General features: G+C 38.1%; 1 protein-coding gene across 1 annotated transcript; it reads right to left on the bottom strand.

Moving 5' to 3' along the window:
- Window positions 1–515: 515 nt before the first annotated feature.
- LOC110105085 (uncharacterized mitochondrial protein AtMg00810-like) lies at window positions 516–1,685 on the bottom strand. The gene has a single exon (XM_020834452.1). It carries the CDS (start codon window positions 1,683–1,685, stop codon window positions 516–518), a length of 1,170 nt encoding a protein of 389 aa, XP_020690111.1.
- Window positions 1,686–17,997: the final 16,312 nt, after the last annotated feature.

The following is a 17,997-nucleotide window of genomic DNA, read 5'->3' on the forward strand; positions in this document are numbered from 1 at the left end:
TGATAATGATTTTTTCGAGTAAAGTTAATGAATTTAGAGGTCCCATATCAACTAGGTTAATGTAATCAAATTCAAAGACTAGTTTGGAACTTTTAAAAGAATTTGGCTATCAGCCATCTACTACTTGTCTTATTCTAATAAGGTTATCATAAATCAATTGTTGCAAGTCTTTTGCTACCCCTATTTTCTTTAAATTTTAACACTTTAGTACCCAATCGTTGTTTGAGTCGGGTCGAGCATTCTTTGTCAAGCAAGGAGTTTGCTTGATTAGTAGAACAAACCCCATCATTATACTTAAGTATCCCTTTGCGTAAAAAGGGCTATAGCATGCAGAGCTATGAAGTGATTGAAGAAGATGAAGGTACGCAGAAGAAACAGAGGGAAAGAATAGTTTCTATCATTCTGTCTTGAATTACAGAGTTTACAACTATATATACTAAAGCTATGGGTTATATACAGGTTAACCCGTGAATACATAATGAGGAGGTTTAACTGTTTATTACAATTAAGCTGTGCTAACATTCCCCCTCAAACTGACAATTTTGAACAATTGTAAGTTTGGATCGTAGAAGTTTGAATCTAGGAGTTGTTAGCGGTTTAGTGAGAATATCCGCAATTTGGTCGATCGTGCTAATAGGCAGCAAGCGGATGTCATGTTTCTGGATGTGATCTCGAACGAAGCGTTGATCGATTTCAATGTGCTTGGTTCGAGCATGAAAGACCGGGTTGTTTGCTAAGGCAATTGTAGACATGTTGTCACAAAAGATGTCCACCGATGAGTCATGCTTGATGCCGAAATCTGCTAGGAGACGCCGAATCCAAATGGTTTCTGCCGTTGCGGATGCTAATGCTCGGTATTCCGATTCAGTAGATGATCTTGAAACTGTAGTTTGCTTTTTCACGGTCCAGGAAACAATAGTGTCGCCGAGAAAAGTACAAAAACCAGAAGTAGATTTTCGGGATACCGGATCGGAAGCCCAGTCCGCGTCTGAAAATGTGCGAAGCCGAAGGTCTGATCGAACAACTGGTAGACCAAATTCGAGCGTTCCTTTGATGTACCTCAGCAATTTCTTGAGTTGAAAAGAATGAGATGCAGTCGGATTGTGCATGTGTTGAGAGAGAGAATTGGCCGTGTATGCTATGTCCGGTCGAGTTAAAGTCAAATATTGCAAAGATCCGATGAGCTTGCGATACATAGATGCATCGAAGTAAGCCGCGTCATCTGGTTTTGCCAATGGAAGTTTTGTAAAAGATGGGTTAGAGACCGAGTTGCAACGTTGCAACCCAGCCATTTGAACTATGGAATTGGCATAAACTGATTGAGATAGAATGTACTTATCTGGAAAGGTGTCGATCTTGATGCCGAGAAACTGGTGAGCAGTGCCCATATTTTTCATAGTAAACCGAGAGTTGAGTTGAGTCATAAGCTTTGTAACGGCTTGGGAATTATTGTCGGTAAGCAGGATATCGTCGACGTATACTAGCAGGTACATCTCAACGTTGTTTTGCCGAAACACTAGTAGAGAAGGATCCGCTTGACTATGTGTGAAGCCAAGTTGGGTAAGGAATGTTGTGAAGGTGGTGTACCACTGTCTAGGAGCTTGACGAAGACCATAAATGGCTTTGTTCAGCCGACAGACATAGTTAGGATTTGCCGGGTCTTCAAATCCCTTGGGCTGCCGCATGAATATGGTTTCGGTGATATCGCCGTGAAGAAATGCGTTTGCCACGTCTAGCTGATGTACGGGCCATTTGTGGAAGAGAGCGATAGTAAAAGAATCCTGATCGTTGGTAGCTTGGCGACGGGACTGAAAGTGTTGAAGTAGTCTATCCCATGTTCTTGTTGATTTCCAAGAGCCACTAGTCTGGCTTTGAATCGGGCAACTGAACCATCTGATGTATGCTTAGTTCGGTATGTCCATTTTGAGCCGAGAACGGGCTTGTTAAGAGGAGGAGGAACCAACGTCCATGTTCCTTGTCATTGAAGAGCAAAAAATTCTTCAGCCATTGCCTTTCGCCATTCGAAATTCTTGCTTGCTTCGGTATAGGAAGTTGGGTCAGGTTGTGGTTGTTCACAGTGAAGTAGATTAAGTCTAGTGACAGGTTTTAGAGATCCTGTTTTTGCCCGTGTGGTCATGGGATGAACTTGGATGGGTTTAGAATGTGGCCGAACAACATCTTGTTGAAAGATGACTGGTTCGGGATTAATAGACGACGTGATTGGAGATTCAGCAGGCTCAGGTAAGAGCTGTGTTGGTGGAGAAAGTGTTTGTCCCTGAGTAACCGTAGAATGAGGAACCAGTAGCGATGGTGGTAAGTTCTGGGATGCGATTTGTGAATCGAGCGTGATCCTGTTGTGAAACGGAAAAGAAAATTCGTTAAATTTAACGTGTCTAGATACGATTGTTTGATTTGTTACCTGATTAAGGCATTTATAGCCTTTCATAGTATCAGAATACTCAAGAAAAGTGCAAGGTGAAGATGTCGGCGTTAATTTGTTGCGTTGAGTGGGCGGGTTGAGTGGATAACACTCGCATCCGAACGTCCGAAGGTGAGTATAAGAGGGAGTAATGCCGAACATGCGTTGAAGAGGCGAGTCATTGTTCGTGGTAGTGGATGGCATACGGTTTATAAGATAGACCGCCGTATTAGCGGCGTCCATCCAGAAGGTCAGAGGTAAGCCGGCGGTATGAAGAAGAGTTCGGGTTGTGGTAATTATGTGACGATGTTTGCGCTCCGCAACGCCGTTTTGCTCGGGAGTGTACTGGCAAGAATACTGATGGATTATGCCGGACTGAGATGTGAATTGTTTAAAAGAATGATTTATAAATTCGCCGCCTCCATCCGTGCGTAAAATCTTGATTTTACGGTTCGTTTGCCTCTCAATTTGCTTAGTGAAATTAATAAAAATACTAGTTACATCAGATTTAAATGTGAGCGAAAAAAGCCAAATATATCGAGAGAAATCATCTACAAAAATTACATAATATCGGAACCCTTGGTGAGACATAACCGGGGAGGGTCCCCAGATGTCTGAATGCACCAGTTCTAATGGTGCTTGGGTTCGGCTAGTAGAGCGATCAAACATAAGCTTTTGTCCCTTACAAGAAAGACAAGAGTTACAAACTAAAGGTAAAGAAGTAATGTTTAAGAGAGGATTAGCATAAGAGATTTGTTGTAGTATGCGATGATGAGGATGGCCAAGCCGACGGTGCCACAATTCTTTTGATGCCGAGGTAGCAGAGAGAGCTGTGGAGTGATCGGACTTGTGCCGAGCTGCGAGCTTGTATAGACCGTCTTTACAAGGTCCTCGAAGGAGGATTTGCTTGGTCACACGATCCTTAAAAACAAAGCCATTATTGTCAAAAGTTATGTTAATTGGGTTATCTTTAACCAATTTCGAAATGGATAGTAAATTATATGATAAGGAGGGAACATGGAGTAAACGAGTGAGAAACAACTTACTGTTGGGGGTAGGAAGGATTCCTGATTCCGTATGGGCGATAGGGATGGACCTTCCGTCCCCAATGGTTACGGAGTCATTTCTGGAATATTCGTTGTATTCGTCCAATCGAGCGATTTTGTTAGTCATGTGAGAAGAAGCTCCGGAGTCGATGTACCAATCGTTCGACGGGGTGCTTGTGTTATTAACAAGAAGAGCATTGTTGTTCTTGGTTGTTGTCGACGTTGGAGTATAGTTGTTGTTCAATCGGTGCCAGCAAGAATCTGCCGTGTGGCCTCTCTTTTTGCAAATTTGGCATATAACGATCGTGTTCACTGGCTGTTTGTTCGGCTGAACAGGGTCTGACGGTGGACGAGTTCGATTGCGTCTGCCTCGTCCTCGACCCGCATAGAGAGCGGCATTTGAGTCCGGAACGGTGGGAAATTTTGATGCTGCTGCTTTGAGATGGATCTCTTCACTAATGAGAAGAGCATAGAGAGTATCGAGAGATAAAGCATTTTGCATAGTGCGTATGGTGGTGGTGAAGGATTGATATGCCGGTGGTAGCCCATTCAAAATGTAGATCATAACGTCCTCGGAATCAACGGATGAGCCAGCGGATGAAATCTGATCCACAATTTTCTTGACCTCGGTGAGGTATTGCGACATGGACAGATTTTGCATTGAGATATTGTGTAGTTCATGCTTTAGCTGGATAACCTTCGATCTATTTGAGGATTGAAATCTTGTATGAAGAGTAGACCATATTTCATAAGTCGATTCGAGTTGAATCACGTAAGGTAGAACCGGAGGGGAGATCGTAGAACACATCGTTGTGGCGAGATTTTGATCCGTAATCGACCAAGAATTGAGATCTTGGTTCGGATCAGCATTCTCGACGGAGGATTTAGGTTCAAGAAACCGAGCAAAACCATTTGCTTTGAATAGTTTTGCGATTTGAGTGCTCCAAATCGGAAAGTTATCCGGCGTGAGCGAATGAGGAACGAGAAGTTTGAGATTAGATATTACAAATTTGAGCGATGGGGAAATGCCGGGCGTGGATATTGCAGCTCCGGTGTTGTCGCCAACCGCCGAGGTGGAAGTAGAAGATGAATTAGCCATTGATCGGCGCTGGTCTCAGAATCAAGAGACTCTTGATACCATGAAGAAGATGAAGGTACGCAGAAGAAACAGAGGGAAAGAATAGTTTCTATCATTCTGTCTTGAATTACAGAGTTTACAACTATATATACTAAAGCTATGGGTTATATACAGGTTAACCCGTGAATACATAATGAGGAGGTTTAACTGTTTATTACAATTAAGTTGTGCTAACATTGATCACACTATACAAGCCGAACTAAATGACCTCTTTGGACCATTCTTACCTCGCAAAAGAAATCATACAATATAAATTCAGTCTTATTTCGACCTTCAAGGTAAGATCACTTGAGGGTTGGAAGGGAAAACTTATGATCGAGTCTTCGAAAATATATCGAATATTTGCGGGTTAATTAAGGATAACATCTTGATAATATAGTAAAATTTTTAATGCAATAAAATTTTCTTCTTGAAAATAGGCACCATACAGTTTGATTTTTTTCATTGAATGAAGAAGAGTTGTAATTCTCCATTGAAGAGGACAGGCTGCCGGAGTGGATACGACTTTGTGCGAGATTGAGTGTGGCAATCAAAATTATTTGATATTATCAAAAAGAATAATTATTGTAGCTTTTAATAAGCACGTTGATGACTCTGATGCGTTGTTTGTATATATAATATTGATTGCGATGAATGGAAAACGTGGTGGTAGGTGCTGCAACCCAAATGAGGTTTGGTCTTTACTTTGTATTTTCCTTTAATAAGCTTCTTCAATTGGTGGACTGTTGATATGAGCGACTTCACAATGGGGTCAGTGAGGGGTCCAAAGTATTATTAAAGGTTAGCTGGTTTTTCTTAAAAAGAATTTATAGCCGTTTGAGATAATTTATTTACTATTTTGATTTTCAAGATCAGAATCATAGTTTACATTATGTTAATATTTTTTTGTTATTTTTTTAAAAAAATTGTGCTAAGAAAACTTTTTTTTTTTTACAAATGCTTAAAAAAAAAAGTAATTTCTATGTAGTAGGTTTACAACTGCATTTATAAAAAATCATAGCCGTCTTAAATAGACCTTTAGTCGTATCTTCAGGTGATTTCATGTATCGGCATCCGGCATTCCCTTATCATGTACAAAATAAAATAGTACCACCGTTGGAGAGGCAAACACCACTGTTGGAGGGGAGATAGAGAGGAGATATGTTTTTCTATTGATTTAAAAAAAAAAATTGAGTCAATTAAGCCAAATTCATACACACATTACATAAATAATATTCGAACCACAAAATCTTTTGATTGATAGTCAAAGTTCTCAACAAATTAATATTAGATGGTTTTATGAATTTTTACGATTTTGTTCTTTCATGGAATCATTTTTTACTATTGTTGGTTCTTTTAATATGATTTGTAATGATAAGTTTTAATTTTTATAACTTTCTACATTACAATATTATTTTTGTATTAAAATATTTAAGAAAATTTTTAATTTTTAATTTCTCACTAATAAGGACAAATAAAAATATGTTATATTAACATAACATAAGTTTGTGCATTTTATCCACCGCTCATCTTAGCATGTCCAAAAATAATAATATTACTTAAATTGCTAAAAAATATTTAAAATATTTTAAAATAAAATTTATGTACTTCAAATTTATATATCTCTAATGCGGATAATTCTCTAAAAAAAATATTAAATGAAAAATAAATATTAGTTTGAAGAGAAAAGTAAGGAGAAAAGACTATTGGTCATGTATGCAATTCATCTTAGAGAATTTTATGAGTTCTGCTTAGTTTTTGTTTTTTAGATAACATGCTCAAGCACGGAAGAGTATATTATATGACAATGATCGACAATAGGAAGCAATTGTTGTTGTAGTTGCCTTAGCTACTACAAGGTGTAAATAATATTTTTTTTAAATACTTTGTGGCCTTTTATGAGTTGTTTTTATATGACCGATCTCTATAAATAAATTGTAAATATTGGTCTCTAATGTAGATGAAAAAAAATTGAGAATATTTTTATGATTATTAATTTGTATCTCCACTAAGTAAATTTTCTTTGGTCCACCTTGATTATAAATACTTATTAAGTTTGAAACCTGAAATAAAGAAAAAGGGAATTAAGAAGCTCCTTACAATCAAAAGTAAATAGTTTCTTACTCTTCATTTAAGTTTTTTTTTTGTTAGGAAAGACAGTCTATATAAATAATATTTATTAGTTAAAAAAAATAAAAATAAAATAAAAATAAAAAAAAGAGTTATTTTTAAAATTGTTCATGACAGAATTGAATAGAAATTATAATGTAAAAAATTTCACTGTAAAAATAAAAAACATAAAGGGAACCAAAGAAAATCTAGCCTTGCTTGATTTTATTAAATATATTTTTCAAAATAAATATTATACCTCAGCTCATCTTACAAATTTGTCTCCGTCGGTAAAAAATTATTATGGGTATCGTAATTTTTTTTTTCTTAAAAATACAATATGTGATATATTTGATTATATAAATTCACTTTTTATCATAAAATTTTCAAAAAATATCGAAATTGAAAGAGTCAAACGATAATAGCAGAGTGACCTAAAATAAAAGTTATCAAATAAATCCTTAGATATATTCTATTACATAGCATAAACCGTCATTATTAGTAACTTAAGGCTCGTTTTGGTTCTTTCACTCCTTTGTAAAGGGTTGTTTTAAAAATATTAGTTAAGAGAATAGAGTTTTTAACTAAGAAGCAAATATCAAAAAATTTCTCAAAACAATAAAAAAATAAAGTTTCCTAAAAAGCATTTCTATAGAAGCGTCTCATACAAACAACAAATAAAAAATAATTTCTCAATTTCTAAACAGAAAAGGACAAAAAACACTGAAACAAACGAGGCCTAAGTTCAAATGGCAGAAACAATGCTTTTTTGGACATTTGAGTCATTAAGACAAACTCACACATATCTCATACGAAAGCTTCAAATCCATTATCTCATAATTAATAATGATACATCATCATGAAATAATCTTGATCGGGCATCAACCCAGAAATTTCAAAAATTAAATCCAGAAGCACCTGAACTCCGATTTCAGCGAGCTTACAGTCAAACTGAGCGTCTCGGAAATACGAGCCCAATGACACCAGATTCAACCCAATCCGAGTCCAAATGGTCCAAATCAAGGACCCGAAGCGCTGTTGGAAGGTTCAAACCACAATTTGAGTTACCAAACGGTCTTTGATTTTGACAAGCTTATACTCGAATCGAACGGTTCGACAAGACGAATCCAACGAGCCCAAGGTCGCTAAATTCTGACATCACTAAAGCCTTCAAATGTCCAACGAACAGTGCACGATCGAATGATTCAATATCGGCCGTCCATTCGACCACTTCATATTCGCCCATGATCTCACACCTATTTACAAGTCATGCCACTTCAAAAAAAAAATATATAAATAGAGCCCTCATTCTTCACAAGAGGACTCAAGTGAGAAGAGAGAGAAGAAGAGAAGAGAAGAAGGGGAAAGGGAGAATCATCTCCTCCTCGACCACCGTCGGAGTTCTTTTCGCTGCCTGACTACGCCGGATTTTCGAGAGACGCCTTAATTCTGCAGAATTTTGTAAATTTGTTTCAAGTTGGAAGAAACGAATTGTAATCTGATCGTCCTGACTTGTGGGACGAATCAGCTTCTTATAATTTACAAAAACACTAGTGGAACTTTTCAACTGGGCGTAGCCCCGTGGTTTTTTCCCTCTTTCGGGTTTTCCACGTAAAAATCCTGGCGTTCATTTTCTTTTCTGTTTGTGTGCTGAAAATTCGCGCAACGCTCAGACGTGAATTTGCAAACTCTACCGCCGCGTATATTCTAGCCCGCAACAAGTAATAAAAACTCTCAACCAACAATCAAAATAAGCTTCATACAGAAATAATACTTAATAAGTTGATTAGAAAAGAAGGAAGGTGAAGTGCTTTGGTGGAGTTATTTCTTGTTAGATTCTTTGTGAATATGGACAGCTATTGCTAAAACAAAGCGGCAATGCGCAAGTGAAAGAAATTCACAATGCGACAATCGATAAAACCAATCAATGCCTCGTGGCCAGTGGAGAGTCTACGCCTATATTTCAATTGATTGTTACTTGGCTGACGTTAAGCTAATTAACTTCGCATTGAAGTTAAAAGATGTGAGCCGCTTAATTTTTTGTTAATATAATTATTATCTTAAGTATGCCACGTTTAGCTCGTGATCTCAATTATTCAGCTTATTTTGAATGATTAGATTTATGTTTTTAAATCGAAAGTAATTAACAGCTACGTTTGAATGATAAAGATTACAAATTCTTTTGGGTCTCATATCACTAATAAAAGTTTAATTAACAGCACTAACAGTCTGTCTAATATTGGCTGGTTGTTGCCAACATTTTATATAAAACTGTCTTTAGTTTTTTTCTTATAAAGAGGGGATTAGTGCTGAAGGGCAGTTATTTGAATCCTCGTACGAAATCTCTACTTTCCTAAATTTTTGTTTTTGTTATACGTACACTTTATTTGACTTATCTGTTTTTTTTATTATTATTATTTTAGTTCTGAGAGATTCAAGCAGATTCTATATACACCAATTCCTTGAAATTTTGTTTGAAGACTCGTTGCTATATTCTTCTCACATATTGGGTATGATTTGTTTCTCTCATAAAGTATTGATTATCTTCGATGGACAACTTTGGATCCAACTTTTTCTACTTTATTTGAAAAAAAAAATGTTATGTGAAGAATCATATGTGCTATGTCACCAAAAAATCGCTTTGAATGAGATGCAAGTATGAGTTGGAAATTTTCAAATTAAATTCAGAACCATCCAATCTCTGATTTCAACCAAGCATATAGTCAAATTGAACAGCTTAGCAAGACGAAACCAATAACACCACATTCAGTCGAATCTGAGCTCAAATGAGTCCAAATCAAAGGACCAATACATACTTAGAAGTTTCAAAGCATCAATTGGATGATCAAATGATATCCGAATATGACATGTTTACAGTCAAATCAAGCGGCTAAATGAGATGAATCCAATGAGCATGCTGACATCATTAAGACACTTAAATACTCCACAAATACTCTATGATTCTGATGGGCTAAAGGCTCAAGAGAACTTAGAGGCTTGAAGAATCTCATAGCTCCACCCCAACAACATCGCCAACGAATCTTTGTTGCTCAACCTCCATTGCTAGACCTTTGCCCGAAGATTACTGTTGTAACCCCTGTTCGACCAACATTGTTGGTTGTCCTACTGACCATCGTTACACGTAAACTACGGTCCCGCTGATCACCTTCGACTACAGTCCTTCCGACCACAGTTGTCGACTGTGATCCCTCCAATCACCATCGCCCATTAACTATGGTCCTTCCAACCACCGTTGGTCGACTACAATCTTTTTTACCACCATCAACCAACTACTATCCTTCCGACCTCCGTTACTTACATGTAACGGTCCTTCCGACCACAGTCACCTGCTGATTACGATCATTCTAACATCCATCACCTGTTGACTACGATCGATCAAACCATCGTTGTCTGATTAGGGCCCTTATGACCTCCATCACCCGCCAACTAAGGTCCCTCTAACCACCATTACCTGATTACAATTCTTCCGACCACTGCCACCCAACTACTATGTTTCTAACCTTTCTCATTTGCTAACTATAATCTTTTCGACCATCGTCGTCTGCTAAATATAGTCTCTTTGAACACCATTGCCCAACTACGATCCTTCATACCTCTATTACCTACAGACAATGGCCCCTCCGACCTTTATCACCCAAATACAATCTTATCAACTCAATTAATATACCAACACTCTCTTGAGAATAGCTCTTATGACATTGGGTTCTTCCTGCCCCAATCATGTAAAGTGTTCTATATAATGTATATTTGCTGCATGGAAGCTACACTTTTGCCTGATGAAGTGCATCATTTGTAATTAAAAACAAACACTAGCGCTCATTCAAACTGGAAAAGGCCTCGTGATTTTTTTTCCTTTTCAAGAGTTTCCACAAATTTTTTTGTCTTTTATGTGTTATATCTCCATTTCTTTTATATGTCTATGTGTTGGATTTTCATATAAAACTAGGACATTAAATTCTATATCTTTCTACCAACAACGAATGTTCCAAGATTCAGCAATAATATTATTTTTAATAAAGATAACATTGGGGTATAAATAATACTAAACCAAAATTATTATATTTAATTGATCTTATGGATATCTTAATAACATTGACATCTAAGTTAAATTAAACCAAACTACCTCATAATTCATCCATGTGGAGTGTAAGTAAAAAAATGTAGGAGTTCTATATTTTTAGTTGTTTCGTTGAGAGTAAAATAATACAAAGAGATTTTTTAGGTGGAATTTTGAATACCTCTAATATCTCATTATTTGTGTATTATGAATTGGCTGAAATTGAATGTAGATGGTGCTCTACATAGTAATAATGCTGGTGGTTTTGGAATGGTAGTTCGGGAGAACATGGGATATATAGTTGATCTTGGTGACTGGCTGGAGTATATTTCATTGGGATAGCACGCAAGTGGAGCTTTTAGCAATGAAGTATATTGATAAAGTGATTGAAGGGTGGATGGTTGGAATGAATGGGTTGGTTGTTGAGGGTGATAATACTAGCGGTGTAAACGAGTCGAGTCGAGTCGAGTCGAGTATTTGCCTTATCAAGCCTGACTCGTTTAATCCTTAATGAGCTCGAGCTCGACTCGTTTGGGAAATACCAAGCTTGAGCTCGGCTCGAAAGCTCGAGCTCAAGATCGAGCTCGATTGAAAACTTGTAGCTACGAATAGGTTTTTTTTTTAATAAAATAAGCTTTTAAATATTATAAAAAAAAATAATATTATATATATCGAGTAGCTTGATAAGCTTTCGAGTCGAGTCGGGTTGAGCTCGAACTCGAGCTCGTTTATCATAAGCTCGGCTCGCGAGCTCGTTAACGAGTTGAGTTCGAGCCGCGGTTCACTTACACCCCTAGATAATACCAACAACATTACATATATGCATAATATATGCAAGAGTGCTATGTGGGAAAAACATGATACAAGATAGTGACCAGTTCAACTGGATGAAGTAGTTCAATTCAGTGGTGTTTGTGCATAGACCGAGAAGATGCAATAAAGCAGCTCACTATTATGCTCAACGTGCTATAGAAGAACATTTTTTCTGAAAATTAGAAGATGGAGATTATTTGTATATACCTCAAGAATTGATTAACATTCTTGAGGACTTCTTTTTGGGTTCTTGTTTTCTTAGGGGCCATTTGGCCAATTGATTTTTGGGTTGATAACTTTGTAATTGTAATTTGTTGAATGCAATATAAGCAATGTGTTAGAGTATTGTGAATTCACCCAACTCTCAATAAGATTCATAATACACTATTCTTGTTGCTTAAGAACAATCGCTATAATATAAACGCTCCAAATTTCATGTTGTGATCTTATTATCATCATCATCTCTGAAGCCACATATACTTGCCATGATATGGTTCCCATGAACTTGCCTACTCCACCATGGCAATCATCATGAGGTCAAAAACACTCAAGGTCCCCACATAGCCACAACCTTGTTCACTTGCCATTGCATAACTACTAACAATATTAATCTTGCCAAATTCATCACTGCATTTGCCACTCCCATCCGTTGTCACCATAATCCTTGTAGATCCTGTATCCGCTGCCGCTGTCATGACCTTCAAAAATTAATACAAAATATATATAATACAAAAATAGTTATATTTAAAATAATATATTAACAAAATTGATTCATCACATCCACGTTCAGTTTGACTGAACCTCGTATTAACAATGAAGCTGAGTACGAAGATCTATTAGCAGGGCTAGAGATTGCGATCGATGTCATAATCCAACATCTCCAAATCTTCGGTGATTCTCAGCTCGTGATAAATCAGGTCCTCAGTATTTATAAGGTTGGCAAAGTCGAATTGGCCCACTATCATCGGCGAGCCCTTGAGCTTTTGAAGCAAGTACCAAATGTCAAAATGGCCCGAGTTCCTCAAGGACAGAATGCTAAAGCAAATTGTTTAGCCAAATTAGCCAAAGAAATGACGAATATCGATGAGGAGAGGCCTATATTCATTGGGGTTTACACTCGTAGGGTCTTGGAGCCCGCTCTATTACAATTCCCGAGGGCAGAAGGAATTCCATATTCAAGTCGGCAGGATGAAACTCCAGTTGACCATCAACCTCTTCATCAGATCATTAGGGAGAATTATCCAGAAGAATATCATATGGTCAAGAGATATAAAGCTAGTCAAGCTTCAGAATTGTGGTGGCATTGTTTAGATATTGATATCGAAAATGATTGGAGACAACCATTCATTGACTACTTCAAGGAAAACAAACTCCCGACAGAAAAGTCTATGGCCGCACAAATTCCAAAAAGGGCATTGCGATATGCATTTGTCAATGACATGTTGTACAGACGAGCCTTTGATCAAATGTGGCTAAGGTGCCTAGGGACCAGTGAAGCTGATAAAGTGGTAACAGAAGTCCACAAAGGGCTTTGTGGAGCACATCAGTCAGGTCCTAAGATGGCTGCTAAAATCAAAAGAGATTGTATTGACCACGCAAAGAGGTGCCACGAATGTCAAATCCACGGTGATGTTATACATCAACCGCCAAATCCTCTGCATCCAACAGTAGCATCCTGGCCATTTGAATGCTGGGGCACATACATAATCGGGCCAATAGATCCGCCGTCATCAGCGGGACATCGATTTATTCTAGCAGCGACAGACTACTTTTCCAAGTGGACAGATGCGGCTCCATTCAGAGAAGTCACATCCGAGCATGTGATCAATTTCTTTACCCATAATGTCGTCTATAAATTCGGTGTGCCACGCCGCATAATCTCAGATAATGGTACTGCATTCAAAAGTACAAAAAATTATAAGTTCGTTGATTGGCACAAAATCGATTGGCAATATTCCTCCATATACAATCCAAGGGCGAATGGATTGGCGGAAGCCTTCAACAAGACGCTGGTGAAATTGTTGAAGAAGATTCTCACCAAAAACAAAAGAGAGTGGCATACGAAGATGGCAGAAGCTCTATGGGCCTATCGTACAACTTACAAAACACCAACTAAAGCCACACCATATTCATTGGTGTTCGGTGTTGAAGCCGTACTGCTTTTGGAGATTGAACTACCGTCACTTCGGTTGGAAATTCAGAATGATCTCACTCAAGAACAAAATGCCCTTCTCAGAATGGAAGAGCTCGATGCACTTGACGAACTCAGGTTATAAGCTCAAAAAAACCTAAAAATCTACTGAGGAAGAATGCAAAGTCCTTTGATCGAATGGTGCGTCCTCGATTATTTCAAGAAGGGGAATTGGTCATGGTGCTGAGAAGATCAATCATCCCACATCGAAAAATCGGTGGCAAATTCGTATCTAATTGGGAAGGCCCCTTCGTCATCGAGAAAGTATACCAAGGAGGAGCATATCAGTTGATCGATCTAAACGGTCAGAGGACTATGCCGTCAATCAACGGTCGACATTTAAAGAAATATCACGCATGAAAATTTCATAACTAATGTATTTTGTGATGATCGAAATTTTATATGCATATTTATCAGTGCATGTTTACATTTACATTTTAAAATTCTCTTGTGTAGCAAGAATGCATTTCAAAATCCCCCATCGGACTGGGGGCATTTTAAATATTTATTCAGGTCGACATCGCGCTGCGTGCCGAGATCCCCGAATAAATATTTAAAATCTCAAAGATACAAAGCCTATCCAAGATGTCCCTGCGAGATAGGGGCATTTTAAATATTCATTTGGGTCGACATCATGCTACACGCCGAGATCCCCAAATGAATATTTAAACTTTTATATTCCAAATCTATTTCATTCTGAAATGTCCCTGCGAGATAGGGGGCATTTTAAATATTTATTCGGGTCGACATCGCGCTGCATGCCGAGATCTCCGAATAAATAATTAAAATTATCAATTCGAATATTCTTTTGTGCTAAAGAATACACATACTTATTTTTCAAAGTATATGCAGATGATCTTTCAAGAATTAGAGACACCGTCTTCTCCAACAAACCAAGGCTCAAAGGTCAAGAACGTGACTTTTGTGGCTACACACTCCTACAAAATTGAGCTAAAGAAGCTTGAAGTCTTTTTGACAGCTTGAAGCTTAAGGTTCGAATGGGTGTAAGAGGTCGGATCCAACACGCCCAAATATGGCCGGATCGCTGGCAGCTTCGTCTACTCAACAAGCCATAAGAAAGGCCGTAGTAGCGGAACCCCCACTTCGTCAACCCATCAGTAGGGACTGTAGAAAGTACGGAGGCAAATTTGACTCGACAAGTTTAAGTGATCGTAGTCTACAAAATTCTCCCAAATGACTGGAGAATTAAAGTTCCAGTGGGAAGGAGAAATCTCGAGCAATTACCAAATGTTCGTAGGCTCCAAAATCTACAACCACAAAGGATGACTCCAAATCTACCAACTTCAGTGAAATCAGCATTGGGAAGCGCAATTCCCATAGCTCAAGTTTGAAGCCTGAATGTGAGTAAGAGGTCGGATCCAACAAGCCCAAATATGGCCGGATCGCTGGCAGCTCCATCTACTCAACAAGCCATAAGAAAGGCTGTAGTAGAGGAACCCCCATCTCAGCAACTAGAGGACAAAGAGCTATCAAATTCTAGCTCTCCCGATCTGATGAACTCAAGTGATTCAGATTAAAGTCTTCTCAAGTGGTTAAGGATCAAGATACTACCTACGTTCGGTACTATCAACTGAATCCGGAACCTGCAAATCCTTCAATAAATCCGTAAAGCACAAAGCAAGGATCGAAGGAATCTTTCTTCAACAAGTCCGTAGAAGCACAAAGCAAAGGACCAAAGAAAATTATCCCAAAGTTCATACAAAGCTTAACGCTGAACTGAGAGAATTCCGTCATCAACAAGTTCGTTATGCACAAAGCTATGGACCGATGACTTTTCGCCATCAACCTAACACAAACCTAAGGGTTTAGGTCATCGGCATCTACTCCTTCAACAAGCCCGCCAAAAAAGAAAGCATAGGGTCGAAGGTACAAAAATTATCTGACAAGTCAATAAAGACAAATCAAATAATTCTCCATCAACGTCCGCAGCATAAAGCACAGGGCAATAGAAATCAGTATCTCAATCATCTATTGATACGTCCAAGAAACTTATGGAGAAAGAAAATCTTAGTGTGACATCCAAGCAAAATTTTGGAGATCCACTAAAGAAAAATCTCAATGTGACATCCAAGCAAAAATTTGGAGATCCACTAAATGAGAATCGTAGTGTGACATCCAAGAAAATTTTTTGAAGATCCACTAAATGAAAAGCCCTTGTGTGACATATAGAATAAATATCTAGAGATCCACAGGGTCAATCAGCATACAACAAACGTGATTCGCTCTAGACGTGTACCACATTTGTTGGGGGGCATTTATTGACCTCAATGTGTTATCCAAAGAACGAAAAAGGCAAGAGGGAAGAGAGCCAGTGTACAAACCTCTTACCCGACGGATCCACAAAATTTGCCGAAAACCTGCCGTAAATCCTGCTGAGTTCGGCGCCGGAACAATCGCTTCTCCACAAAATCCTCCGTGAAACCTGTATGAAGCTCCTCGATCGCTGATTTCCCACGCCTTTAAAGGCCAACTGAGCAGACATCATTCTCTTCTCTCGTTCCACACACACGAACCCCTCTCTCTGCTCCCGTCGCTGCTCCACACACGAGAATCCCGATCTCCCTCTCTCGCTGCTTCTCCGAACCCTTCGGCGCCTCCATTGCTGTTCGGCTTCGGTTCTCTATATGAGGTGTAGAGATCGCAGGCATCGCTTCTTCGGCTCCTGCGTCGCCGGTCGACTTCGCTACCTCCGACGCCTTCCCCTCCTGTTTAGATGGAAGTTACGACATTTTGTGCGGAAGCAACAACAGGAGTCCGCCGACTGTGAAGTTAACTTCCTCCCTTTCGATCGCTTCTTCGGTCCTTCGTGGCTGTCCCTACTTTGCTCCATCCACGACCGTCCCTTCCAGTCGGATTCGGAAGCTACAACATTTTGATCGGACGGAAGAGCAGGTGCTCGCCGGGCTGTGAAATTCCTTCGGCTCTTCTAGGTTGTTCGACCCCGCTCCATCGACGACTTTCTCTTCCTGTCGGAGAGGAAGTTACAACATTTTGATCGGACACAAGGACCAGGAGCTCGCTGGAAGTGAAGGTAACTTTCTTCCCTTCGTGCGCTTGCTCGGCCAAATCCCGTAAATCTGCCGAGCAAAGGGATTAAAAATAAATTTATTTTATTTTATAATAATATAAATTAATTTTAATTATAATTATATTATTTAAATATAATTAATTATAATTATTATTTTTTTAATTAATCATAATTTGTAAACTAATTATTAATAATTAATTATACTTTATTAAAATTAATTAATATTAAGTTATAATTAATTTTAGATTAATTATAACTTATTGTCTTAATTAATTTTAATAATTTTAATTAATTATTTTAATTATCGAGGGGATGATTTTTCCCCTAAACGGGGGAGACGCCGGAAGGCTGCCGAAATTTCGGGTAAATGCAATTCATACTTGGGACAATTTGGAGCTTTACTTGGACATTGATTGGAGCATTAAACGGACTTAATTCAAACTCAAACAATCCGTAATAACTTCAAAATGCAAACGAAACAAAGAATGGCTCGAATTCAAGTGAACTACAGGGGACTTGTGAACTCGGACCGGATTGAACAGAAGTGAACATTGAACATGCAATTGAACTTTGCAAGACAGCAGTGGCCTATGAATAGAACTTGGGCTTGCAACAAATTACTTAAGTAAATTCAAATCTAAATAAATATGAGCTCCAAATGAACTTGAATACTAGAAGAAAAGATAACTAGTAATGATCCAACTTGTGTTCTAATGAAATAGATACAAGCTTGATTTGGACTTGAATATGAGCCACAATGACATTAAGTTCGAACTTGGATTAAAGTTTGAACTTGACAGAGAACTCAAACTTGAACACAAATGAGCTTGGTGCAAGAAGTCTTAGCTTAGACTTGAACTTACACTCTGGACTCGAGCTTGCATATGGAATAAATGATAGCGAACTGAGCTATAGTTAGAGTATCAAATAAGTGACATGTAACTTTGCAAAGTAATAATATTAATCATACAAGCAAGGACATGTGATATATACAATGATGAATTTATGATTGATATCATCATACAAGCAAGCAAATGGAAATAAATCTTCGATACATGCAAGATGATGAACTTCTAATTTGAGTGCAAGTAGAGTGAGTTTCCAATATGACATGTTCCTAATCAACATGGCAAAATATTCAATCAACATCAAGATGCTATCATGTCAGCAAAGGT

This window comes from Dendrobium catenatum, unplaced genomic scaffold, assembly GCF_001605985.2.
Source record: "Dendrobium catenatum unplaced genomic scaffold, ASM160598v2 fragScaff_scaffold_1024, whole genome shotgun sequence".
In the NCBI taxonomy this organism is placed as follows: Eukaryota; Viridiplantae; Streptophyta; class Magnoliopsida; order Asparagales; family Orchidaceae; genus Dendrobium; species Dendrobium catenatum.